Source organism: Sesamum indicum, linkage group LG2 (genome assembly GCF_026168435.1).
Source record: "Sesamum indicum cultivar Baizhima isolate 11 linkage group LG2, ASM2616843v1, whole genome shotgun sequence".
Lineage (NCBI taxonomy): Eukaryota > Viridiplantae > Streptophyta > Magnoliopsida > Lamiales > Pedaliaceae > Sesamum > Sesamum indicum.
In genome coordinates this window covers 18740880-18766676 of record NC_142658.1, presented here as the reverse complement: position 1 = coordinate 18766676, position 25797 = coordinate 18740880, and the positions used below count along the sequence as shown (strand labels likewise).

Genomic DNA, 25797 nt, shown 5'->3' with positions numbered 1-25797 from the left:
ACAATCAAGAATCAGTGTTTGGTTTCAATAGTTCTAGGGACGGGAGGAGCCTAGAATCATGGCAGGATCGGATGATTCTCGAGTCTGACCAAATTCATCCTAAACACGCTTAGTTGTCATTCTTATATGTATATCAATAAATATAATATCGTAAAAGAGCGTAAACAACAGTTATAGAATATAACAAATTGATCCTTTATGATAACACATTTTACACATCACCAAATGATGTCTAACAATATATGTAATTCTTGACCTCTATTTATTTTTTTCTTTTTATTTGGTTTACTTTCTTTTTGTTGGTTGAAACTTAAAAAAGAAAAATCACAATCCAATGAACAATATTGCATTACTTGACAGAATAATATGATTTAAAAATTTAATAATAATTTAATTTTATTATATCAAAATGACACTGATCATTAATATATAGAAAACATAATTTTCATAATATTTGTTCAAGAAAAGGGAAAAATTAATCCACCCAATTTGAAGGGGAAAGCAAATAATTATCAAGAAATAGCCAAAAATTATTAATACCCCCTACTTCACTACACATAGCAAGATTAACCCTACCAGTATCCATCTTCCAACGCACACACTACACGGATCGACCGAAACCAAGAAAACAAGAGAAGCCCACCTCGCCAAATCCAAAGAATTCATCGATTGATTTCTTCAATGGAGGTCCCAGGTTCATCTAAGAAGATGATAGCGACTCAGGAGGAGATGGTGGAGGCCAAAGTGCCGATTCCATACAGAGACCAGTGTGCCCATTTGCTGATTCCCCTCAACAAGTGCCGGCAGGCGGAGTTCTACCTCCCATGGAAGTGCGAGGCGGAGCGACACACTTACGAGAAGTGCGAGTACGAGCTCGTCATGGAGCGGATGCTGCAGATGCAGAAGATCCGCGAGCGGGAAGCGCAGTTGAAGGCCCCCCAGTCTGCTCAATCCATTCCCCTCGCCCCCAAAACTGCCAATGCTTGATTCTAATTATGAGGATCGTCAATAATATTTGGAGGTGAATTCTTTGTGCTGCCTTCTTTTGGGTACAATTTTTTTGTATCCCTTTCTTTTAGCGGAATGATAGGAAATGGGGATTTGACGTGCTTGGTTTTGCAATTCTGAGTAATAGGGTTTTTTTTCTTGGGAGTCTTAGGATGTTTTAGGGTGGAAATCGTATCAAAGGGTTGCGAGTCTTGCGACTAATCCTTCTCACTGACTGCACTTCTGCCAATAGTGATTAAAGAGCTGATTGGATAGAAATTTGGTTAAGAGGCGCGTTTGGGAGCTTGATTCTCTGTGTTAACCAAAATGCTCTTACTTTGACCAAAGATATGATGTTTTACTAGAAAAACTGAATACATCGAAATCAAGTATCATTTAGTTTATGATGTTGTCAAGTGGGACGTACCGAAGTGAAAAGTTTTCTACTTATGAGAATCCTGAAAATATGTTTGTTTAACCTCTTTCCGAGATCATACATTGTTTGGACTTGATCGGTACTGGCGACATTTGAGTTATTGTAAGGAGGTGGTGTGAAACTACTATATTGGATTAGATGAACTCAAGTCAAGGTGGAGATTTGGCAAAATGTGAAAGAATAACTCCATTTTGCAGCCTCCTAATCAAATTTGAAAATGGGAAATTGATATGTTTGTCTCAATTGGTGGCCTTGCATAGCTCGCCAATTTCGAAACAAGGTTTCCTTCTGATGTTTTCATGGTGTGCAAATTTAAAAGTTAAGGATTGGCTGTCAAATTAAAGTTTTGGTTGAGGCTAATCTGATCCTTATAATTTGACTGAAAATCCTTAACTTTAAAAATTCTTTTTTGAGAAGGAGTTATTGGTTGACTTTATTACAATAATTTTTGGAATTGAAAGTGAGTGGTATATAATTTGTCACATCCAAAGTTTGTCTCTGTATCCATACATTTGTTGTTTCTGTTAGCTAACCAGTATACTGCTTCATTTCCTTCTCAAAAGATATTAGAAGACTGTAATATCCATTGCAGTCAAGAGCCTTAATGTGAACCAGAATATGGTATAGTGATCAGCTTGCTGACAAACTTCCTTAGCTGAAAGTACGCAATGTTGAACTTTCAATCTAACACCATCAACATTCACCGTACAATAGCTAAGATCTAATGTCATTATCTTGGAGTACTTATCCTTAACTTCCACAGTTTCCCTTCAAGCTATTGTCCAAATTTGGTTTACAGTATCCTGAATCTTTGTCAAGGGTTGCAAACAATGCCTATATTTTTTCTGTTGAAGCCATGTGATGAAGATCCTGGCTGCCTAGCCACATGAAGTTCTCCTTTCTAATGTGAAATCTTCAACAATGCCACGTCTCACTTCTGACATAAGGCTTTAAATCCTTTAACTTATACAGCCTGTTTTGTACTATTGGAAATATTCTTTGCATGTTTGCATTTATATTCTCACTCAAATGAACAGCAATTGAAGACAGGTAGTGTAATCAAAATAAGAACTTGGCTGACCAATTATCCTAATGTCTTCATGCACAGAGAACTGTGGTAAAATTTCCCTGATGGTGGACCTTAACCCAAATAGTTCAGCGGTATCTAAATATGTAGCTTTTTTGTCCCATGTATGGAGACATGCTGCAGTCTCTCCATTTCATGGCAGCAGCACTCCTCTGAGATAGGTTAGGGTTTCCCCTGGATCATACTGTCCATGCAAGACATCCCCTAAATTAACTCTACCAGATTGTGGGAATGGTGAGTGGAGTGCCAGAATGATCTGCATTCTGCACAGGATAATACTAGCATACTGTTTAGGGTTAATGCTAGAGTATTGCTCAGATTATAACGTCTATTTGCCACATATATCTAGTTTAATGCCAATTTATCCTGTCATTGTATAAAGGAAATTGAGGCAACACTGGCTACTATTTTCTCAAGCAAAATCGTTTATAGTTATGATACATGCCAGCCTCCACTGTGGAAGAATCTTTCAACTTCCTACTGGGTAAGAGCCTGGATATTTCTTACTCTGTAGTTTCCAAATTAGCAATCATGTGTACCAACAACTTTCCCTCTCTGACACACCAGAAAAAGGATGACCTTAACTGGTCATGTGTTTGACACATTCTTCTCTCAATCAGTGAATCTGAGGCAAAAGGGGAATGATACCCTGATAACAGCTGCAATAGAATTTTTCCCCACATGAATATCTGAAAACTTAAGTTTGAGCATGAAAATGTCACTTAAGCTTCATATGAAAAAACCTGGACAATATCCTCTAGCATATGGTTCCCAACTCCCCTTTAATTCAAGGAAGACAAGCATTTTCTAGAATGTCTAATGACTGCAGCTTTGACAATCAAAAGCCAAAAACCTTGCTATATGGAAGACCAGTCTAGAGGCTTCAAGACTTGGTTAAAAGTCAAAATTGTATACATAATATTTTGAGCAAAGTGAGGCTCCCAGTTGGAAATTTTCTCTCTCGTATTTTGCAGTAACATTGCCATTGGAGATCTTGATAATTTAAGACTTAGAATGCCCTACAACAAGAAAAATAAGATATTTTCAGCATATCCATATGCAGAGGATCTAGTTTGGATTCGTAGCTGGTTCCAATGTGCTAAGAATGCTTGGGTGATTATCTTATCTTCAGGCTCCAGGTTTCTCAACACTAATCTGCTCCCACGCACATGGCGTATCACTTATGGACTATGTGAACTGGAATTTGAAAGTCAACACCCCCTTTTTGCTTTCACATTAACGTGCACTGGATTCTAAGACTCGACCCTGTTTATGCTTATGCATTTGCTGGATAGTTGGTGAAAGTACTTGCACTTCCTTTGTCTCTCTTCTGATTCAAATAATATTGGTGCTTTAATTTCTGTTTTCAGCTGCAGTTCATTTTGGGTGAATTATTTGACTGATCGTTACTCATGATTATAATTGCTTGTGAATATTATCAACTTCAGCCTTGTCTTAATCTGCTTATTTGTGGAACCTCAGTAAAATGTCTATACTTGTTCTTGAGGCTGTTCTCTGCACTCTCATTTCTTCTTGCCCCTGAACTTTTTCGCCTCTCACCATTCTTCCAGGAAGAAGCTGGAAATGTTTGCAGTGGCGGAAGTGGTGGAGTTGAGTCAAAGCCTTTTCTGTTTTATTTGTACAACAATGTTAGTATTAACTTTGATTTTTCCCTTTCCTCATGGTAAACCAGTTTCTAATAAATTTCAAACATGATTGTGCGCCATGTGATGATATCTATGTCCAGGCTTTTTACGAAGAATGATTCTGTGTTAAATTCTCAATCAGTTACCCTGTCAGAATGTTACTGATGTTATATATTGGAAGCTTTCATGCTCTCTCGCAGTACCCACATGAAGTCTGAATTATTAGATCAGAATGTGATTGCATGATAAAGTTGAATGCCTGCATCATCATGTATAATACAATGGTATTACACTAGCATCAAACGTCCCGTCTCTTTATGGCTGCTGCTTATTTAATGTGATTCCCTTGTTCCAAAGGCCAGGGATGTATGATGAACATTTAATAAAGGGCTGTTTTTTCTATTTAAATGAGCTTCTAATATCCTATTTCTGGAGCTTAGAAGTTTTTTCTTTCTAACCAGGACAGATTGTGAATCAATTTAAAAACTTGTAAGTAGTAGCAAGTATAATGTTATTTTAAATAAATTACAATAATTCATCTCGATACGCTGAGCAAATATAATATTATTTCTTAAGATTCAATATTTTGTTACTGTGTTTATGTGCATGCCAATAGATGTAGAGATCGCTAGATGGAGCCTATCATTTGGGTTTCGAAATATTCCCCCATGCTCCGACTTACCTGGGTTTTCAGGCATCATCCCTAGTTTAATTTGTAAAATCGTAAGTATTAAACTTCCAAACGCTCAAATTTTCAACTTTGTTTTTTTCATCTTCTACTTTCATTTCAACACTCACAATTTTCATTACTCTTTTTAACTTATAACCTTTTTTTTAACGATTTATGTTCTTAGAGTGAAAAATAGAAATTATTACTAAAAACACTCTTAAATCCCGTGAAGAAATTCTGGTAACATGATGACTGAAATACAATGATAAATTACAACAGACTTTTTTGAGGTCTGTCATAATTTAAATTATTTTTTTTATTATTTGAAAAATTATAAATACCCCAAAACACAGTATCCTCCCATGACTCGTCATTCTCATCAGCCAATTGTTTCTCTTCTTCTGCTTCATCTCTTCTCTCTCTCTCTCTCCCCCCCTGTTTCTCTAAAAAAATTGATTTCTATGGTTTGGAAATATATCCACTGTCTTCGTCTTTAATGTTCGACCGCTATAAATCCCTTCTTTATCTGGTTTGTTTTAACTTGATAGAACAATATCAGAACACTAAAAACTCCTCTGTTTTTCGTGAACTTCTCTGTGATTTTTCTGAAAACATATCTTAATGGTGTTGATTGACCGTGTTTTGGTCCTTGGTGGAACTGGGTTACCATTTCTAAAATTTGCAACCGATGAGTGTGGTTACCGGCCTTTGTGGCCGTGGGAGACCCTCCATAGGATTTGGTCTCTAGACTCAAAATACTAACTGTTGTTGTTCTTGCATATATATGTAAAATCATTTATTAGATATGTAATTTTAGTATATTCTGTTGCATTTTATGTTCTATGTATTTAATGGTTTTTATAACCCACGTTTATTGTGATAGTTGAGTCAGACTGTAAATATTTGGGCTCGTCAATGAGCAATAAATTCCCAACATTTATTTTTTAAAAAATATTTATAATTTTTTTAATAATAATAATAATAAAATACTTATACTTATACAGAGTTGATTATAGCCCTTTAAAAATGATGGAAAATGCAAAAAAAGCATAAAGTTTGACTGAAAAATCTGACAGCAAAATTGTAGCGTGAAGCAGCGTCCTTGAACGTCAAGCCTTTGTACTCGCCTAGGTACAACCCCTACTCTGCCTGCTTTTCAATTCTATTCATCTACCTGTTTCTTCTTTTTCTTTTTTCTTTTTTTTAAAGTTAAATTCTGTGTATATATAATGATTTATTTTATATTTTAAAATATATTATAAATAAAAAATGAAATATATAAATTAATACATTATATTTTAAAAAATAAAATAACTAAAAAATAATTAACTTATAGGTGCTATCGACATAACAAGAAAATCTATATCGTGGTGTCATAAATAGACATTTGTAAATAAAAAAATATTTTTTTTTATATATATACTAGCTGTTGGGGCACACAATTTCTATGTGCATAAAATAAATAATATTTTTAATTAAATATAAATAAGAGTAAAAAAAATATAAATCAATACACTATATTAAAATAAATAAAAAATAAAATAAAACTAATTATATCAGTTGATATAGATTTCTAAATTCGAATAAGTTAAGGTATTTTCAACTTTACAAAAATTTGATGCGTCAGTCGTATGTGAGTGTGAAGAGATTTTTTTTTATATTAATATGTATATATATATGTGTGTTATGTATACATTTATATTAATATTTATTTTCTTGTACTGGGAAGTTGACATGACAAAAGTCAAAAGTTGATTTTGAAAGCATTTGAATGTGAGGGGGTGCAATTTGGAATATTTCATGATTGACTAGACCCCTTTGTCAGTCGGATATATATATATATAATTTATATACAGGAGTTAATTCATGGCATATTTGTTTTTTATAATTATTTTAATTTTAATTTGTGGGAGTTTATTACCACATATGGATGAAATTTTAATCATTGTTTCGTATAAAATTGAGAATAATAAAAAGATGTTTATTTTGACTTATATATGCATATGATATTATGAATTAATATTCTTCACTGTGGCTTTTGGATTCAATTACAAAACTTTTAAATTATTGTTCTCGATTTTTCTACGATCACCTCTCAATTTTTACATTAAATTACAATATTGATTAAAGATTATATCAGCGTCCAACAAAATAAGCCTACTCCACAACCCAAACAAATATTCAATGTTTTTCTCGATTAAAATTGAATGATTGATACGCGGCATAATAGATACAATGAAATTATTTTTATCGATTATATATTTATATATATACTATTAATTAAGTAGAAGGGACGTATAGTAACTACTATTATCGACAATATATGAGCGAACTTAAATACCTTAAGTATACTTATTTTTTTCGACCATCCATTCAGAGTTAATTTCCTATCATATTCATATTCATGTTTCTTTTTTATTTTTTGTTTGAAAATACATCGATATTTTTAAATCAACTAATAAATTCAAAGTAAACAAATATATACTACTATTAAAAATAGGCTGAATATCTAAATAAGTAGGACTCGGACTCACAATCTCTTGATTAATTTTAATTTACTATCAATATGTTTTTTTAATTCTTGCATAATTGAGATTACTTCATTCTATCAATTTTGATTAGTTGTTCATTTTATAATCGTTTTTTATTTATTTTTTTGAAAAATTACAACATGCTCCTTTAATATTTGACAATAAAAATATTATTTAAAAATTATAAATACTCTTTAAAATTAACGATGGTCTAATAAATACATCTAGTGACAACTATTATAAGAGGTATTTATTAGACAACTATTAATCTAAAAAATATTTATAATTTTTTAAAAAGTAAATAATTATAATTATGATAAATATTAAAATAGCCGATTATGACTTGGGTTATTTTAATAATAATAATAATAATATTTAAATTATAGGTACAGTTTGGAGAAAAGGAGGGTAAGACAAAAGGGATGGGAGGCAGAGAGAGTGTGGGAAGTGGGAAGGATGGAGTAGACCTACAACACTACACTACACTATACTGCACTGTAGTTTCTTGGACATATTATCCCATTCATTAATTCTGCACCAATTTCCATCATTCCCTCTGCTAACCCAATTAATGCTATTTTGCCCCCCAAGTACCAATCCCTATGTGCCCTTGCCCCCCAACCCCCCACCCCCACCCCCACCCCCCCAACCAAAAAGAAAAAAAAAAAAAAAAGAAAGAAATTATTTGGGACATTTCCACTTTATGGAATTTATTATTATATATATAATTGCTATTTTTTTTTTAATTTTGTTTTTGGATTTGAACCCAAGACATTTTAGGAAAAGATCTTGAAACCCAAATGGTTGTGCTGTTTCATATGGACTATATGTAGTCACTCTTGAGTCTTGAGCTTTCCTTCATTTTGTGGAAAATGATATTTTGGATTTCATATGTTAGGATTTTTTTTTAATTTAGTTTAATTTATTATGACTTTTTCACACTGTGTCTCATAAATTAAATTCTTTTTAAATATTAGTCCTTACATGTATTTTTCATCCAATAATTAATAAAAAATGCTAACAATTCAGTAAATTATTGCGTCAAAAGTGAATGTCAGGACTAACATTGAGAAAAATTTCAATTTATGGGAGACAATATAAAAAAATCATAATAAATGTGATTATATTCGATAAAATTTGTGAAATCAGCTTATAAAATCTAAAAATAAGATGTTATAAGTACTTTAAAAACATAAGAAGTTCTCAACTTAATTATTTTTAAAATTTTAACAATTAAGCTCCTTGAAATCCGATCGTATTAATTATAAAATTGGTGTTTACTAATAATTTTATTTTATTTATTTGTTCAGAAATTTTAAAAATTATTTTTAAAAGAAGATTAACATCGTATAATTAAGTTGTACAATCTTATTAAATATTTTAAGTCCAAATCAACTTAAGCCCTAACTATTATAATTTCTAGAGAAAAAAAAGCTATCTATATATATATATATATATATATATTTCAAAATGACCCTTTAATCTTTATAATTTCTAACAATGGTATAAATTTTTTTAATATTTAAAGATAAAAGCATTCTTTATGAAATGGAGAAAGTAGTGAATTAATATGTTTTTCAACAATATTTAATTCAACCCATTCCTAATATTATTGTGTAGGGTGCAACACAATAGAGGCAACTTTTAATATATGCTTTAGGATGTGTTTGGTTGGAAAATAAAATAGTCTAGAGGCCAACTCATTTCTAGGGACTGTTTGGTTCAGAAACAAAGAGTGCATGGGGCAGACAATAAAACCTTATTTTCCACCATCTTGACATTTGGAAATTGCTATATTTATTTATTTATTTTAATTTATGGACGATTCACCACAACCTGTCTATACTATTCAGCTATAATTACACTTCTCTCTCTCTTAAAAATTTAAAAAATTACATCTAATACTTATAAAATTTGTTTACGTCTAACAAATAAGTCATTTTATTGGTCAAAATTCACAATTTGCTGATATTAACAAAAAAAAATTAGAAAAGAATTTATATTTATCTACAGTTGATTTATTACTGATTTATTGTAGATCAGATATATATGTCTTTTTATGACCAAATTACCCTCGTACGCCTTCATGAGTTAATGCATGTGATGAGGTATATTTTCACTTTTACAAAAGTAGTTTAGATGAAAAAGATATTGTTTGACCTACAACAAGTCAATAATAAGTCAATTAAGCGTAAATATCAATTTTCATTCAGTTTTTTTGGTTGATAGTAACAAATTCAGTGAATTTTGAATGGAGGGTTAGACTGAAACAAACTTCAAGGGTGCTAAATATAATTTTTCAAACCACAAGGGATTTAAGTGACACCATACCTCAAGGGACGAGAGTGTAACTATCCCTACTATTTATTACATGTAAGAAGATTAAAATAATTATTTTTCATATATACGCAAGATATGTATTAACTAAAATACTCTTAATCACATTTATTCTTATATAAACAGTAAATTATATCGACACCCTTTAAAATTACATCTAATTCTACAAATACCCTTTGTATTTTGCTAAATTATAAGTACACCTATTGATCAAGTAGTAGTTGTGATTAAAAATGTCACTCTTATTCCATAGCAAAATTTTACCAGACACCTCCTCAAGGAGTATTTACAAAGCTAAAGGGTATTTGTGTGATTCGACTTGAATGTTGATTTATCCTGCATAAAATAATTATTTTTATAAATTTATCTATGAATAGTTATATATATTCATGAATATTTAAAGTTACAAGAATTATTCACAAAAATATTAGTTTTGGCCTCGTTGAGGTTGCGAAATGACAAGATTGCCCTTAGATTTCTTTTTTTTGTTCTTCTTATATTTTTTCAATTACCATTACTATTTGTACAATATACGGCCATCTTTTTGGTTTATTGCCCGATCCCTTGGGACAATTCAATGATTTGGACTTCACAATCTCTTTATAGAGTTTGGCTTCAGTTATGAATGAGTGTATGTGTGAGGAGAAGGGAAAAAAAAATACACATTACCTACTTTCGTAATTTTCACCAAATTGGTAGTACAAACAAAAAATATATATTGAAATCAATGTATAAAAGATATGATAAATATTAAATAATAATGATATATATATATATATAAATATATGTAGGTATAGTAGAGAATGTAAGAAAGGAAGTGTTGAAAGGGAAGAAATGGTATTATTTATTGACTTATTCGAAGGGTGGTGGGGTTATTTTTTGTGAATGATGATGATGATGAGGTGCTGCTGCTGCCAACCATGGTAATTAAAGATTTCTAGAGAGAGAGAGAGAGAGAAGAGTCAAAGCAGGAGCAGAGAGTGTTGCAGCGCAGCAGTTGGGTATTTGTATTTTGGTAATGATTTCGTGTAGAGAAGAAGATCAGAAGGCTCGTGATCTTCTTTTTCACTAGAATTTTTCTCTTTTCAAGTGCTGCTACTCCCTCCCCCCTACATACCCTCTCAACAACAACCATATCAATACCTGAATTCCCTCTCTCTCTCTCTCTCTCATGAGAAGAACAAGAAAGTGTTTCTTCTTTTTGTTCAAACTGAGGTTGTAAGGGAAGATTGAAAATTGAGTTTGTCTTGTGTTGTTGGAGAAAATGGGCAGCAGCTACGGGAGGAATAATGGTGTGAGACAGTACGTAAGATCAAAGGTTCCCCGTCTGAGATGGACTCCTGATCTTCACCACTGCTTCGTCCACGCCATTGACAGGCTTGGAGGCCAAGACAGTAGGCTTCCTTCTAATTCTCATTCATCTTTCTCGATTCTTGGGCTCTGTTAATTTCCCTTTCGAAAAAACCCATGTTTTGATTCGACTCTTGTTTTCCTGCACATGATGATGATCATGATCATCAGAGGCCACTCCTAAACTGGTTCTCCAATTGATGGATGTAAGAGGGCTCACCATTTCTCATGTCAAAAGTCATCTGCAGGTTGCTACTGTCCCATTTTCAGACACACTTTCATTCATTCTATTCCACCAAGCATCCTCCTCCTTTAATCTTCTTAATTTTTCTGTGTGCTTTTCTTGTTAAACAGATGTACAGAAGCATGAAGAATGATGCAACCAGACAAGGTATATATATATATATATATTTATATGTATGTATGTATATACATCCATTATTCTTTCTACCCCATACCCTAAGAAACAAGTAGTTTATTTTCTCCCACCTCTGTGTATTGGTCTGTTTCTTCACGACTTCATTTATTATTTCTTTCTGTTTTTGTAGCATGTTGTCTGAAGCAAACAATCCCTCTAAAATCTTCTAATAATGGCATGTCTAATAAAACACACACTCATTCAAATTTCCCTAATCATATATAATGTATAGAACCCTTTCGTATATGCTTCGTTTGGTTCACTTTCCTTTCTTTGGACTTAATGTTTGTACTTGTTGCTTAGCATGTCAACACATAAATGCCAATGCATGTGTGTTTTTGTTGAGTACTAGTTTTGAAGCTTTTGTCCTGGTGCAAATGTGTTTGTTTGGTTAACACTTTTTTCAGATAGGAGTATTACAACACAGCAAAAGATCAGACAGTGTAGTGATGAGGATGAAATATTCATTGCTGCTGCTGCTCTTCCTACAAAAAGGTGAACACTTTTTCTTCTCTATTTTCTTAGTAGTAATCAAATGGTTTTTTGATCAGCTTCTTCTCAAATTTCAAGAAGGGTTTTGGTTGGTTTCATGTAGAGCAAGAAACAACAAGGATTTGGATTCATATCTGCTTTTCATCTTTTCAGTAGTTTCTCTTTCTTGGACATTATTGTCTGTTTGGGACAGAGATCAGTACTATAATAATATATATAGTGTGGTATATATACATATAATAACAAATGTGTTTTGTGTTCATATGGTTTTTTTTAAAAAAAAATAGAGCAAGAATCGAGAAGATGAGTTGCTGCTTGTCTGAGGATGTGGAATGCAGACAAAGAAGAATATGTGAGGCAGTCGCCAACCCGTACGGTGGTGATGATTACATGCAGACTGTGGCTGAGAAAGTTGGAATAAAGGATAATGAAAAGAGGGTTTTCAGAATGCACATTCAAGAATATCCTCAAGAAAATGAAAACCCTTCTGCCAATGCACCACCACTGCTAGAATCTGACTTTTTCAAGGTATAATCAATAATACCCTAACACCCCCCCCCCCCCTCTCTTTTTTTATTAAATATTTTTGGGTTTTTTCTCCTGTGAGAAATGGGACATTCATAAATATTCACGTTTTTCCGACCAATCATTTGTTGATTTTTAAAGCAAACGGGTGATTCTTGACTTGTTCCTAGCTAGAATCAGCTGTTGAATAACGTGGCAATGCAACTTTTTTACCCAAATTTAATTTGGTCAAATAAAATACAGTTGTTTTGTAATGGATTATTTTTTTTTTTTGAATTGTATACGTTAATTATCCAACAAGTATATTTCACTTATTATATAATAGATTCAGGTTCTGGCTATTACAGAATAAGTGTATTACACTTGTTATATAATTAGTTCAAATTCTACTAAATTTAAATAACTGTGTATTTTTGAGTTTTGGGGAATGAATTAATTGAAGAAGAAAATATCAGTTTTGCATTAACTGAGACAGGTGCATGAACCCAACAAAGTTGTTTAGGTTGTTGAGAAACGATTGACAAAAGGTTGTAGTAAAGTTCAAAATCTTGGAGTTGTTAACCACTGAGTTTGGTCAATAATTGTCTATTTCCTTTTCATTGCGATGCTGGACACAATTCTACTAGTACTAATTTCTTGTCTCTTTTATTTAAGATTTCATCTTTCAGACAGCAATTTCTTTGTTTTTTCTTTGAATCTTGAACTCCTAAAACCGTCTGATTTCATCTTGTGAAAATACTTTTGAGAGATTTCGTTGGAAAATGCAAGTCAAATGTGTTAGGACTTGGAGTGGTTGATTGCAAAGTTCGAAGCGTCGAGTCGAAAGATTGACTTGACATTTCACTTTGAAAACAAAATATTTCAGACATAATTTTTGCTTTCTGAAAATGGGTTTTCAGACAAACTATAGAAATTAAGACAGTAACTTTGAAAACAGCAAAAATAAACATATTTTCCAACGGAAAATAAGGTAGTACGTGCGGTTTGACTGGTAAATTCTTTGTGGGTTTTGGTAGCCCATTTAATGCACCAGTTGGGTACTACTGTTTACCAATTTTGAAACAGTGTAATAGGGCAGCTGGGGCTTAGAAGCAATCCTTTTTTGGGATAATTTTATGGTGACATCCCCTCCTATGTCCCTTTCTTACATTAGGTGTTTTTGGGACTGTAAATGGATCGGATCTTGGAGCCAAATCATGGCCGACCCTATTTAGATATTACGCATTTTGTCGGAGCCGGATTCGGATTATCTTATATGTATAGGACCTGTTTATATTTAGGTATAAGTCTAGATTGTGCTATTTATTCAATTGTGTAAATCATTTTCTTTTCATAATATCGGTTCAATCAGAATCCTACAAGCCCGGGACAAGCCTTGTTTGGGTTTGATATAAAATCAAATCACATGTGGTCTGATTGAGAAATTCAGGCAGAAGTAGACCTTTTCTTACTATTAAAACTTTTTCATCCATCACTCAATCTAATCAAGTAAACAACTTATAATTTTTATTGATTTATCAAATTCTACAATAAATTCATTCGAGTCTTATCAATCATTTATTCAAACCACGAAAGTAAACGAGCTCATAAAGTTTGAATCATGTCGTATTAGCAAAGGGATAATTTTGTGTTTTCATATTCTTGGCTTGTAAATTGTTTCTATATAATTATGGCAAGTATTTATGCGAAAATAAATACAAAAGGACCATTGCACTTAATGTTGCACGGACTAATTCCTCTGATTGGCTTGATAGTCATGACAACGTAATACCTTGACTTGGTAGTTTAGATCAAGATTCATGGTCTTTATCTTTTCAACAACACGTTATCTTTTTGTGTAACTTTTGACTTTTTAAGTCTTTATTATTACAATATCATTGGAAGACTTTTCTTGCTTGTTGCCTTCTTAAGCATCCTATGCCTCATACATAGAGGTTTTTTGTGGATAAACCTTTCCAAAATCATGTTTGCAGGACCCATTCTTGCTCATCTCATGACTGTAATTACCAGTGTTTGTTGTGATTGGTCGCTCGTGTGACTCAGATTGTTTGCAAGATCCAATAACTCACTCTCTCTCTCTCTCTCTCTCACACACACACACACACACACATACTTCGATGTTGTCCATGTGAATTTGTACCCATATAAGTTGTAAATTATTGAATTAACACATAATGATGGTGTAATATGTGATCTAACAATTGATAACTTGTATGTGTACAAATTTACCTGGACGACATCTCCTTGAAGAGTGCAAAGGGTTATATCTTAACATGTAGATGGGTGTTTTTTCATGTGCCATTGCAGGAGGAAGATCAAGAATACAAGTTTGGGAACTCGGAGGTTGAGCAGCACTCTGCCAGTGAAGCAGATGGTTGTGAATTGTCTTTGTCTTTGTCTCTGCATCATCACCCTTCATTCCAGAGAAGTAATGTGTCTTCTACCAGTGAGATTAGTGAAGCAATTTCTTCATACACTAGGTCTAATTCTTCCCAAGAATTGCATGAACTTAACCTAGACCTGTCTATTGCTCTCTGTGGTGCTTGATTTATTCTGAATGAGAAACTTGTTTTTTTCCCTGGAAATTGAAGGGCCCTTGTTCGCAATCCAATTCACTTATGCATTGCAGAATTCATTCCGTGTTTGTCTCCAAAAGCAACGAAAAGGGCCATTACTAGAAATGGTCTCCACAAGAGAATCAATCTATATAAAATTCTTCTTATAGACAAGTACAAAGCTGATGAAGTTATCCATTCTTTGGTCAAAACAACATTCTATAAAACACCTATTTTGGGAGAGAGCCCCCAGAAAAAAAAGACTGCCAAAAGGAGTATCACAGCAATAACAGGTACATGTATTTACACTGAGAAAAGAGAGTTAATATACAACATGGGAAGAGTACATGGTCAGGTTCCTAACCTCTTGGTACCGCATTCTGAGCAGAACTTCGAGGTTTCCCTCAGGTAAGGAACTCCGCATTCATCACAGAACTTTGCTGGACTTGTTGGCTGAAATAGTAATAAGAACGTTGCGATGTTAAAACTGCAAGTAATGAAGAAACAAACATGATGTCGACAAAGATGATTCCGCCACAATCTCTAGGCAAGTTCCTTTTTTATAATCTTCCCCGGAATCAAGAATATGCTGGATGCTCTAATTGAGCCATAACTGATAGAATTAAACCTAGTGATGGGCTTTTTTATTTTTTCATCAAGCATCATCAATAATTAGAAACTAATAAACAAGAACTCAAGGGCTGAAGTTGGTGCTCGATGACACTCTGTTGATGATAGCCAATATTTGAGACCTCATGCAACAGAAGAGAAACCACAATTAAAACTAGATGGATGTTAAAGAAATGAATACTTCTGCCCTACAATGTCGAATTGAGGAAAGCACAAGAGATTAGGCGTCATGGAAAGAAAAGACAAACACTGCACCAAGACAAAATTGGCAAGTTGGCGGTTGAAAATCAAACCAACTTACATTGTCTGGTTTTGAGTTTTCCTAATCCAAGTGCGGACCAACTGGACAGTTAATATGTATCTACACATGCATCAGTCTTATGATTGACTTGGTAACTTAGGAAGCTTGAGTCAATGTTTTGATGCTACAAAGGAGTTCATTATCTTTTCAACTTTTCCTTCTTTTCAAGATCAAATTTCAGAAGTGGGAATATGTGGTTCACAGTTGGGTGTCAAAATAATTTTATTTGGGTCTTCAGGAAATGAATAAAATATGAATAGTGAAAGCAAACTTAAACAATCCCAACAAAATTTGAACAAAAAAGGTGCAATTTAAATGCAGAATTTTACCATGAAAATGGACTGGCATTTATCACACGCGTAGAAAATGTGAGAAATGGTAGATGTTCCCACAGCCAAGAAAGACAAAAAGTCGAAAACCAAAAAAGAAAAAAAACCATCCCATGCATTACCAGCAACAAGAAGACGAAGCTGATATCACCCCTAGAAGAATCAAAATAAAGAAACTACAGTAACTGAAATAGATAATTATGCAGAAAAATGGATAGATGCCATAATAAACTAAGGGCATCATGTTCATCAGATCCTTTTTCTGCAGTAACAATGTCAAAGGCAGATACAGAAATCAGCAAACTTCCGTGAAAGCCAACAAGAGAGCGCATGATCATCAATTGAACATGATTAGTGTACCAGAAACAATTCAGTTATGCATAAATGAATTTCAAGGATGATATAATTCTCATTAATTCATCCATAAAATAAGCAGCAAGTATTAGTGAACTGTTTAATATCAAACAAAGGAAGAACTTAAAAATTCCACAATGTGAAGCCTCCATTAGCTCACAAGGTACTAACCAATATATTATCTATTCTAATGTGCTAAAAGGTTTATTTCATTTTTTGATTGCCCAAAAATATCCTTATAATTATGTTAATTTAAAGGATTTACATATTAATATGATTATTATCTAAAACTTATTTTTGATAACATCTTGAATTAAAAAAGTATTAATTGAAAATATTGAACTTAGGCAACCTTGGAATAAAGTATTAAAAAGTTTCATTGAATTGTTTAAATTCAACTCTAGAATTACTAAATTCATGGAATTAATTTTCTAAGTATATCTCTAGGTAATATCTGATCCAAACCTAAATATTTTATCTATATTGCCTATATATTATTGATTATATATAAAACATTTATATACACTGTCGCAATATGAGCATCACATAATATTTTATATTTTTAACTTTTTCTAAAAGACAAAAATATCTCTAAACAAGAAGTTGTTGAAATATCAAATCGATATACCATTAGTTATTTTATATAAATTCTATAAATTCTATAAATTTAAGATTGGAAAAAAGAGAATAAAATACTTACATAGATCTTATTTTATATAAATTCTATTTTACATCTAATGAAAGAAAAAAATAATAAAAAGAAATAACAGAGACTAAGAGTGTGCAATTGCATTCATGTGGCATTAAGTACAATCTAAGTAAAAGAGCACTACAAAAGATAATTACGATTCCACAATGTATAATTTATTAAGTACAACAATATTTATGTTGAATAAAATTTCATACTAATTAATAACTTAAATGTTATTCCCATGATAAATTATTAATATATAGAAAAAAATCAGCTTATAAATTCAAAGTTTTGAATAACTGATTTATATTTCATACACACGTATATAGTATGTTCATATACTATGATGCACTTATAGTGCTTAATTTTTTAAAGTAAACTTTTGAAATATACTTAAAGAATAGAAGATATAGAATTATTAGTTAAGAAAACACAATAAATTGTAACAAAGTTAAATGATTGAAATATCAAAATAGAAAAAATTGAAAACTATTAAAATTCACAACAAAAATAGTCTATAAAAATCCTCAAAAAGTATACAACCGATTATTTATAATTAAAATTGAACTAATAAATAAAAAATAAACATTTTTTCAAGAATTTATAATAATTTACATAGTTTAATCAATGTAATATATATGAACAATTAAGATAAAATTTAAAAGTCAAAGATCCTCTTTGATTATCTTCAATCACAAAAAGCATTGCGTCTCTATTTTCATACATCACATTATCAAATTTTATTGCAATTAGTAAAATTTTCGATCACAACAAATATCGATTAAAAAAAAGAAAGATATTATTATGAATGTTCTCATGTCAAAGTAGTAGAATTTTTTTTTATAAAAATCCAGTTACTAAACACATGTTCAAATACAATACTAGAGAAATTAGAAGGTGAAAATTGGGTGTACATTTTATTTAGGCTTTGTTTTCTTTAGCATTCTTAGTAAAATTTATTTTAATTCTTAAGTCAATCTTATCGTACGGAAACGTTAACTCAAAAACTCCAACTTTAGTTACTCTCTTCATTCTCATTTTACTAAATCACAAGATATTTTGTGAGCATAAAATTTGAATATTATTTTACCAATATTTTTCAAAAGCACTATTATTTACTTTATCAAAACTATATTGATCTTATCCATTCAAATGGTACAATAAAAACAAGTGTTGCTTGTCTCCAATTAAATATATTGATCCCATAACTTATAGAAGTGTATTCCATAAAAGTAATAAAAATAAATAAAAGTAAGAATGATGAAGTAAATATGTAAATGAGAAATTATTTTAGGAAAAAAATGGAATGAACAAAAATTACGCACTAAAAGCCAAATTCACTTTTAGAGGATTATGACATATTTTCATCATATGTTTTATGTTACTTAATTTTTTCTTTTTTCTGAAGAAAAAATTTCCTACATAAGATATTATTAAAGTATCAAATTTTCAAAACACACTTAATTATTGTAGTCAGCATTTAACACTTCTAAAAATTTGGACCGGAAAAAGAATAAACATAGGCAAAAAAATAATTAAAGTTATAAATTTTGTTTTACTTGCATTAAAGAAAATCGAAAAACATAACAATTTAATTGACGAACAAACGATTGTTCTCTAATTTAGAATGTTAAAAGTTTTTAAAATATTTTATATAAAAATATGAAAGTTTTTTTATGCAAGATTTTAGATCAATATAAAAGTTGAGAGAAGTTTTAAGAAAGTTTTATATATAGAAGCTTTATAGTATTTAAAAATATTTTTTGAAGAGTTTTTGAGAGATTCTTATACCATCAAGATTGATCTTCATAGTCCACTTGAGGAGGCCAAATGTATAAATATTGGATAGGAGTACATCTTTAATAATTAATTTTTGCTATCAACAATTTCAGGCAAAATTTTCTCATAATTTTTTGTTCCTTATTTGTTCATTTTCTTTCTTCAAATCTACTTATTGTTTACTATTATGGTATGAGTCTCAAAGCACCTCTCTATGCATGAACTACCCCAACTAAGGCCTTTATGGTTCTTAGACTCAATTGCATTTTCGAAATTAGTTGAAACAAAACACATGAGGAAACGAAATATTGATAAAACCATACTAATACGTTAGTGATTGTAAAGCTCAATTTCAAAGGAAGGGAAGTGGGGAAAAGATGAAAAAGAACAACAAACCCACCATCACATGCAGACGCCCTCCAACATGACCAAGAGATTGTAGACAAGCTATATGTTGGGCGATGGCAGAGGGTTGCTGGTTGTGAGGAATTTCAGGGATTTGAGGTGGAGGAACACACTGTTGATTGTGCATAAAGTGAGTTGCATGTGGACTTTGATTGATATGATGATGACCCTGATGTATCGGATGGAACTGAGGCTGATGTGCCAGTGTTTGCATATGTTGTTTTGGTGGAGTCTGCTCAGTATTCTGTGGATTCAAGTAGGTAACTCTAAGATAGTAGTAGCAAAGAAGTAAACCAAAAATCTATCAAACAATTCTTTAGAAAAAGTAAGATATGTACAACAAGACAAATATTTTTGTTGCCAAATCCATCAAATTCAAAATGCATTTAGATCTTATTAAGAATATAGACATAACAAAAGTGATATGTCAAATAATTAAGCAATTATGGGCCGGAATATTTTGTCATCGTGTACATTCAAAAGGTCTAACCACAACTATTCCATTAAAATAGGTCTAAGACTCCAAATTAATTTATTTGGAACATTCATACGCACTAAAACTATAAGTATGTACATCACAACAAAACCAACTAGAGCAATTCAAACTCTACATCAGAATAACATAATGAGAGTCAGAAACTTGTCCAAGCTAAGTAACATGATAAGAAAACTCAAGAACACGACACAATCAGTGAATTGAGCTTAGCCACTTGCTCACCGCATGGCCTTGTAAACAATAATTCTGCACATGTGGAGCGGTTAATTGAAGTTACTGCCCCAGTATTTATATAGTTCTTTCTAATAAGTTCTCTCAGTGGGAAGAAGTCTTTCATTCACAATATCAAAGTCAAGATAATCAACCAAGAACTTGCAAACTAAATAACACTCGCAGACCACATTGCCCGTTATTTGGCAGTCGTTTGTAAACTTCTGGATCATTTATATGACATAGATAGATGACCACATGCACACATCAGAATGTGAAGTCAAAATTAACATGTGATCTTAAGCACTTATCTGCTGCAGAAACCAAGTAGCTAAAACTAACTCATAATGTCTAAACAAAAATTTTAGTTTTCATTCTCTCCAGCCAAACCAAGCCTAAATACATATTAGATTTTTCCAGCTATTTTTTAGGCATATAGAGATAGATTGTTTTCATTCTTAATTGCTTGTCGAAGCATGCATGACAGCATGAGTGCATTTCTAACTATGTGCTGCTATGGCTATCTATTTAACCAGATAGAAATTATTGCTATTTACCTAATATAAAAAAGAAGAAGGAAAAGCCTTGGGTAAAAAGAGATACCAACTACCAAGGTGTTCATGCACACTAGAAAGTAATAAATAAACATAAACCTCCAAACATGCAGTCATAACATGATCAAAGGAGACCAAATAAAACTCAAAATCAATTATTAAGTTAATAACAAGATTGTCAAAACCCTAACATAACAAATGATCCCATAAATTATAGGAAAAATTAACCATTAGGTTCTGTGTAAGATATACCTATGTGTCAATTATCCATCTAAGGATCTTAGTTTATTTTCCAATTCGATAATAGATACTTCTCTTCTCCTATTATGATTTTTGCTATATCCAAAAGGAATTCTAATTGGAATAGTCTTCTTCAGCATCTTCAAGAGCTGCTGTTGAAGTATACTTAATAACAATGGAAAATAATAAAGCACATTATTGATGTCCTTGAATTTGATACCAACTTATAGTCATTAAATGGTTATTTCGGCTATTGGGCATTTAAACATTCTTCAGCTAGAATAAATTAATCACAATCAAACTCTTTCACAAGAAGCAAATTGATAAAGCACATACATCAAACTCTATTCACTTGTAAAAAGAATGTATTCAGTTGCCAACAAAAAGAATATCTCACTTCATTTGGTGGGCGATAGCCTTGAGAAGTAGCCATTGAAGACGAATTTTCTGGACTAGGGAATGCCTGAAAAGTATGTCAGGAGTTTAATTAGATTGACCTTTAGAAGTGAGACTGAAAACCAGCACTGCAGCTAAAAAATCTTAGAAACTTACAGGCAAACCAGGTATGTTAGAAATGGAGTTTGATATAACCCGCCTATACTTGTGTCTTGGAGCATAAAACTTGTAGTCTCTTGCAGAAACAGCAACTTCACTCCGTCCGGTCAATCTTTTAAACCTATTGGTGATACGCATACGTGGGTTAAGAAAGGTTGTCATAAAACTCATATGCAATATTAGATATAGCCTTCAGCATCGAGATATTAGGCTGTGCTATGGATTACTGCAAACAATAAAATCAATTCAAAGAGCTACTTCTACAATATTTCAGGAAACATTTTAATGGAAACAGATGCCCAAGTTAAATTGCCAACAACATGAAATCAACGTAAACACATGCACACCACTGTTATTGCAAAAATCATATCATGTTTTGTATAGCTTTGTAGAAAATTCTTACAGTACTATAAAGTTGTGCCTCCATTTCAAACTAAAAGTCGTTGTTTATGTTCAAGATATTGAATAATAATTTCTCTACAGTGGAACCCGAAGTTGTTAATTCTCTTTGTAAATTACCCCAATAATCAATTGCTATAGCATAAAACTACAAGAAAATTCTTCAGAAATCGTCAATCTTCTCTTGGTTCAGTCGTTTCCCTCCTATTCCCCACTGCAAGTGACTTTTCTCCTTTGTTAAGATGACAATGTTATGCAGTCAGGCTGCAGATTGTTCAAAGTATGACAATACTATAGTTCTTATTTGATTTTGAAAAAAATTTAGAATAAGAATATTAATATGTACATTTGCTAAAGATAATCTTTCATTGTTTTTTGAGTGCGCTTATTTTTCTAACTTTTTTGGAATGGATTGCCAGACCACAATATGTATCTAGATAGTTTTGAATCTTCTGAATTATTTCACCATTTAACTGATTACATTTTAAAGCGAAAATTTTACTATAGTACCACACATAGATGTTAGAAGTTTAAACAAAATTTCTCATAATCTTAATATTTAATTTTATGACCATTATTGAACTAAACTACAAGACCATATAGAAAATTCCAGAGAGACATTAAATGGTTGAAGTATTTGTAGAAGTACAGATAGGTCAAAAATGATGCAATTAAGAGTATGAAAGGGTTAAAGTGAGAGTTTATCAGTGTAATAGGATACGCAGAATTTACCCTTGCTTTTATCATAATATAAATGTTATGAAGCATAAACGAAATGGAAATAAAAGGTCTCCAGTCTCTCTAACTCAATTATAGTAATTATATCCAAAAATTTATATTATGATAAAAGTAAGGGTAAATTCACTGATACAATCTCACTTTAATGAAATGGAAATAAAAGGTCTTGAGACTCTCTAACTTAATTATAGTAATAATATCCAATAAAAAAATTCTCCACTAACTTTGAGTTAACTAATTGATATTACTCACCTAGAACACTCTATGTCATTAAATGGAATCTTAACGAGAAAAAAATATTAATCGCCAGTTAAATGTTGACAAACCAATATCCCTAGCTTACCTATGTTTTCAAACTGATGGTCAATCAGCTTGACAACGAATGGGTCAGCGAAAGAATTATAATTGGCCAATAAAAGAGAGAGTTAACATATTTATCACAAAAAATTATGAGGACCAATTTTTTCAACTAAAGAAAGATGCTATCACAACTAATTGATGTCCAAGAGCTTCCAACATACCACTCAGCATCATCTATACCAATTTTTGTTGGTTTTTCAATGATAGCTAAGCCATTTACCACCACAAAACGAACACGCTTCTCCTCCTGTATCACTAACTCAGGGAACCTTGATCTTGTTTCAAAAGAAGTTGCTAGCTCCCGTCTCTTAAATGTGCAAGGACCTACATGTAGAATATCAACATGAGATATTTGTGAGAAGATCGATGGCATATTATTTCTCTGTCTTCAAAGAGATAGTCGGCCAATCTCAGATCTAAAAGATTGAAAGAACGTCTAGAGGCAGTGATAGCCATATGTCATAGATCCCATATTTGTGTCAGTCAGGTAGATGTTGTAACTCTGCATCATTCTTTTTCCTTTTCTGAGAGAGCAGATGGAGGAAGTAGAGAAAACTGAAGGTGGGAAAATACTATCAACACGTTTAAGACAAAAAAATATTCCTTAAAGAACAGGTAATAGATTCTACAGACGAACAAATGGAATAAGCTCGTTACTGCAACATTTAGATGTGCCCATAGAACTTCAATGTTCTAATAGTCTGTATCCAGAGAAAGCAAAAAATGATACCTTTCCTCGGAAATTTCTTCGCAAGCTTTCTATACAATCCACCAGCTGCTTCAAGGGCCACACCAATAGTCTTTTCACGCATGCCACTCATTGACGATAATCTCATGTTAACTTCATTAACTAATGTTTCATACATGTTAGCTACATACATTAAGGGCAAAGCATAGCGTGAATCGCCTTCATATCGGATCTCTCTGGACTTCCTCTTGCTTATGTTATCTTGGGAGGATGGTTGTACAATGTAATCAGTCTCATAATCTGACATTTCAATCACATGTGGCTCGATAAAATGATCCACAATGATGTCCAAAAATCTTGCCCTAGCTGTTTCAATTGGCGAAACATCTGGTGTAGAGGCATTGAGTCAGGTTGCATTAGACGATCTCAAACTACAGTCAAATACCAACAATTACTAACTACAGGATGATTATATCTCACCATCAATTGTCAAAATAGAGTATGGACCGCTCGAAGACCCATTGTTTTCAAGACTGCTCCTGTCATCCTCCACACCCATGCTGTGAAGTGGTAAAGAGCTCTGGTAAGACTCATGCATGCAGTCCTAAGAATTTAAAACACGAAGTTGAGAATTTCAAATGGCTACACGAAAACATGGACCAACGCAGTTTTAAGGGAGAACAATTTCAGACAGAGAACCTCAAAGATGTTTTAAGATTGTGAATAATACAGTGCGTCAGAACATGCTGCAGAGAAATACTTCGCCGAAATATTGTTTGTATTAATAGATTTTCTGTTAATAATGGGCCACAAATATCTAGGAGAGCAAATTTTTATGCATAAGTCTTAGAAACTCCAAAATTTCAAATCTGTTTTGACAAAAGAAAAAGATTAGTAGTGGCGGTAGTGGTAGAAGAAAGAGAGCTTATACAATTGATTTGAATCACATACTATGTGATCGTTGCAATTGATTTGAATCACATACTACGTGATCGTTGATGGGTTAATATATTAAGACTAACAGAATAAGATACCAATAAATAAGAATATCTGGCAAACAACATCTTTCATTACATTATCAGCCGTAAGAAGGAAAGGCTGTAATCATATCAACACCTTAACATGCTCAACACAATCCACAAATACGGTCCCAAGTTCAAAATTTTAATACCAAGCAGAAGTCCTTCCGGGTTGAATTAAAGATTATACTCTTTTATTAGCTTCAAGAAACATAAACAAAACTCTAAGAAAGGCATAGAATTGATTGCAAATGCAAATTACCATACAATCAATTCATGATCAAAGCACAAGATTTTAGGAACATAAATTGTTAAAGCTCCAATTGTTTCTATCCAAATTTGCTGCTTTACAAACTTCAAACACACTAAGCACAAGTACAAAGCACAAGAATCCAGCAATCTCATACTAACACTGACGACAGCAGAGGACCTATCGTCGTTATCGTCGGTGACGTCATCCGCGGCGGGGTCAGTGACGTCGTCGCCGGAATTGAGGTCGTGCAAGGAAGTCCCTATGTACGAATTGGCGGCGGCGGATGTCAAATTGTAGTGCTCCACCGGAACTCTGCTCCCCATTACCAGCAGCTAAAACCCTAGCAGAATCAACCGCAAGGGAGGAGCACCTAAAGAGAGGGAATTTGAAGAGCGAAAGTTTAACGGCTATACAGACTTACAACTGTGTGTCTGTGTGTGTGGGAAGGGGTTTTGAGGGTTCCGAAGCGCAGTCCGAACCTACCACCGTTCATATCCTTACCAGCTCCCAAACCGGTAGGTAAGAATTGGGGGCAAAGTATATATTTCCATAAATTACAACATGCACCCACAAATTTATTATAATTATAAATATTTTCTCATTATCTAAAAAATTATGAATACCCTTCTAACACTAACGAGTATCTAATAAATACCTTCTTATAATAACCCAATATAGAAAAGTATTTGTTACAAGACCGTTAATTTTAAGATTATTTGTAATTTTCAAACGACGAGGGTGTATGTATAATTAAGGTAAATT

General features: G+C 32.4%; 3 protein-coding genes across 5 annotated transcripts; 2 read left to right on the top strand and 1 right to left on the bottom strand.

Moving 5' to 3' along the window:
* Positions 1–552: 552 nt before the first annotated feature.
* Positions 553–4236, top strand: LOC105156151 (NADH-ubiquinone oxidoreductase B18 subunit). Its single transcript, XM_011072207.3, has 2 exons — positions 553–1021; positions 4082–4236. Exon 1 carries the CDS (start codon positions 682–684, stop codon positions 985–987), a length of 306 nt encoding a protein of 101 aa, XP_011070509.1. The 5' UTR covers positions 553–681; the 3' UTR covers positions 988–1021; positions 4082–4236.
* Positions 4237–10539: 6303 nt separating this feature from the next.
* LOC105156150 (myb family transcription factor MOF1) lies at positions 10540–15064 on the top strand. The gene is made up of 6 exons (XM_011072206.3): positions 10540–11088; positions 11216–11292; positions 11399–11435; positions 11870–11957; positions 12242–12482; positions 14787–15064. The coding sequence occupies exons 1-6, from the start codon at positions 10959–10961 to the stop codon at positions 15024–15026; spliced, it is 813 nt and encodes a 270-aa protein (XP_011070508.1). The 5' UTR covers positions 10540–10958; the 3' UTR covers positions 15027–15064.
* A 96-nt stretch (positions 15065–15160) lies between these two features.
* On the bottom strand, positions 15161–25549 carry LOC105156149 (PPR containing protein). 3 transcript variants are annotated; one of them, XM_088877575.1, is made up of 8 exons: positions 25190–25549; positions 24244–24367; positions 23806–24150; positions 23237–23399; positions 21576–21699; positions 21421–21486; positions 19519–19767; positions 15161–15487 (listed from the first exon to the last, which is right to left on the bottom strand). In XM_088877575.1, the coding sequence occupies exons 1-8, from the start codon at positions 25238–25240 to the stop codon at positions 15386–15388; spliced, it is 1224 nt and encodes a 407-aa protein (XP_088733701.1). In that variant the 5' UTR covers positions 25241–25549; the 3' UTR covers positions 15161–15385. The 3 variants fall into 3 exon arrangements, with proteins under 3 accessions (XP_088733701.1, XP_011070506.1, XP_011070507.1); XM_011072204.3 differs by having other exon boundaries at positions 25194–25549; XM_011072205.3 differs by having other exon boundaries at positions 24244–24323; positions 25194–25549.
* Positions 25550–25797: the final 248 nt, after the last annotated feature.

What these genes read in the sequence shown, in the direction of transcription:
- LOC105156151 (XM_011072207.3), top strand. Translation starts at nt 682, where the DNA reads ATGGAGGTCCCAGGTTCATCTAAGAAGATGATAGCGACTCAGGAGGAG.
- LOC105156150 (XM_011072206.3), top strand. Translation starts at nt 10,959, where the DNA reads ATGGGCAGCAGCTACGGGAGGAATAATGGTGTGAGACAGTACGTAAGA. An exon ending in GAATGATGCAACCAGACAAG is followed by an intron (nt 11,436 to 11,869) that starts GTATATATATAT and finishes CACTTTTTTCAG; the next exon opens with ATAGGAGTATTACAACACAG. An exon ending in TAGAATCTGACTTTTTCAAG is followed by an intron (nt 12,483 to 14,786) that starts GTATAATCAATA and finishes GTGCCATTGCAG; the next exon opens with GAGGAAGATCAAGAATACAA.
- LOC105156149 (XM_011072204.3), bottom strand. Translation starts at nt 25,358, where the DNA reads ATGGGGAGCAGAGTTCCGGTGGAGCACTACAATTTGACATCCGCCGCC. An exon ending in GGTATAGATGATGCTGAGTG is followed by an intron (nt 21,700 to 23,236) that starts GTATGTTGGAAG and finishes TATCACCAATAG; the next exon opens with GTTTAAAAGATTGACCGGAC. An exon ending in CTAACATACCTGGTTTGCCT is followed by an intron (nt 21,487 to 21,575) that starts GTAAGTTTCTAA and finishes CATACTTTTCAG; the next exon opens with GCATTCCCTAGTCCAGAAAA.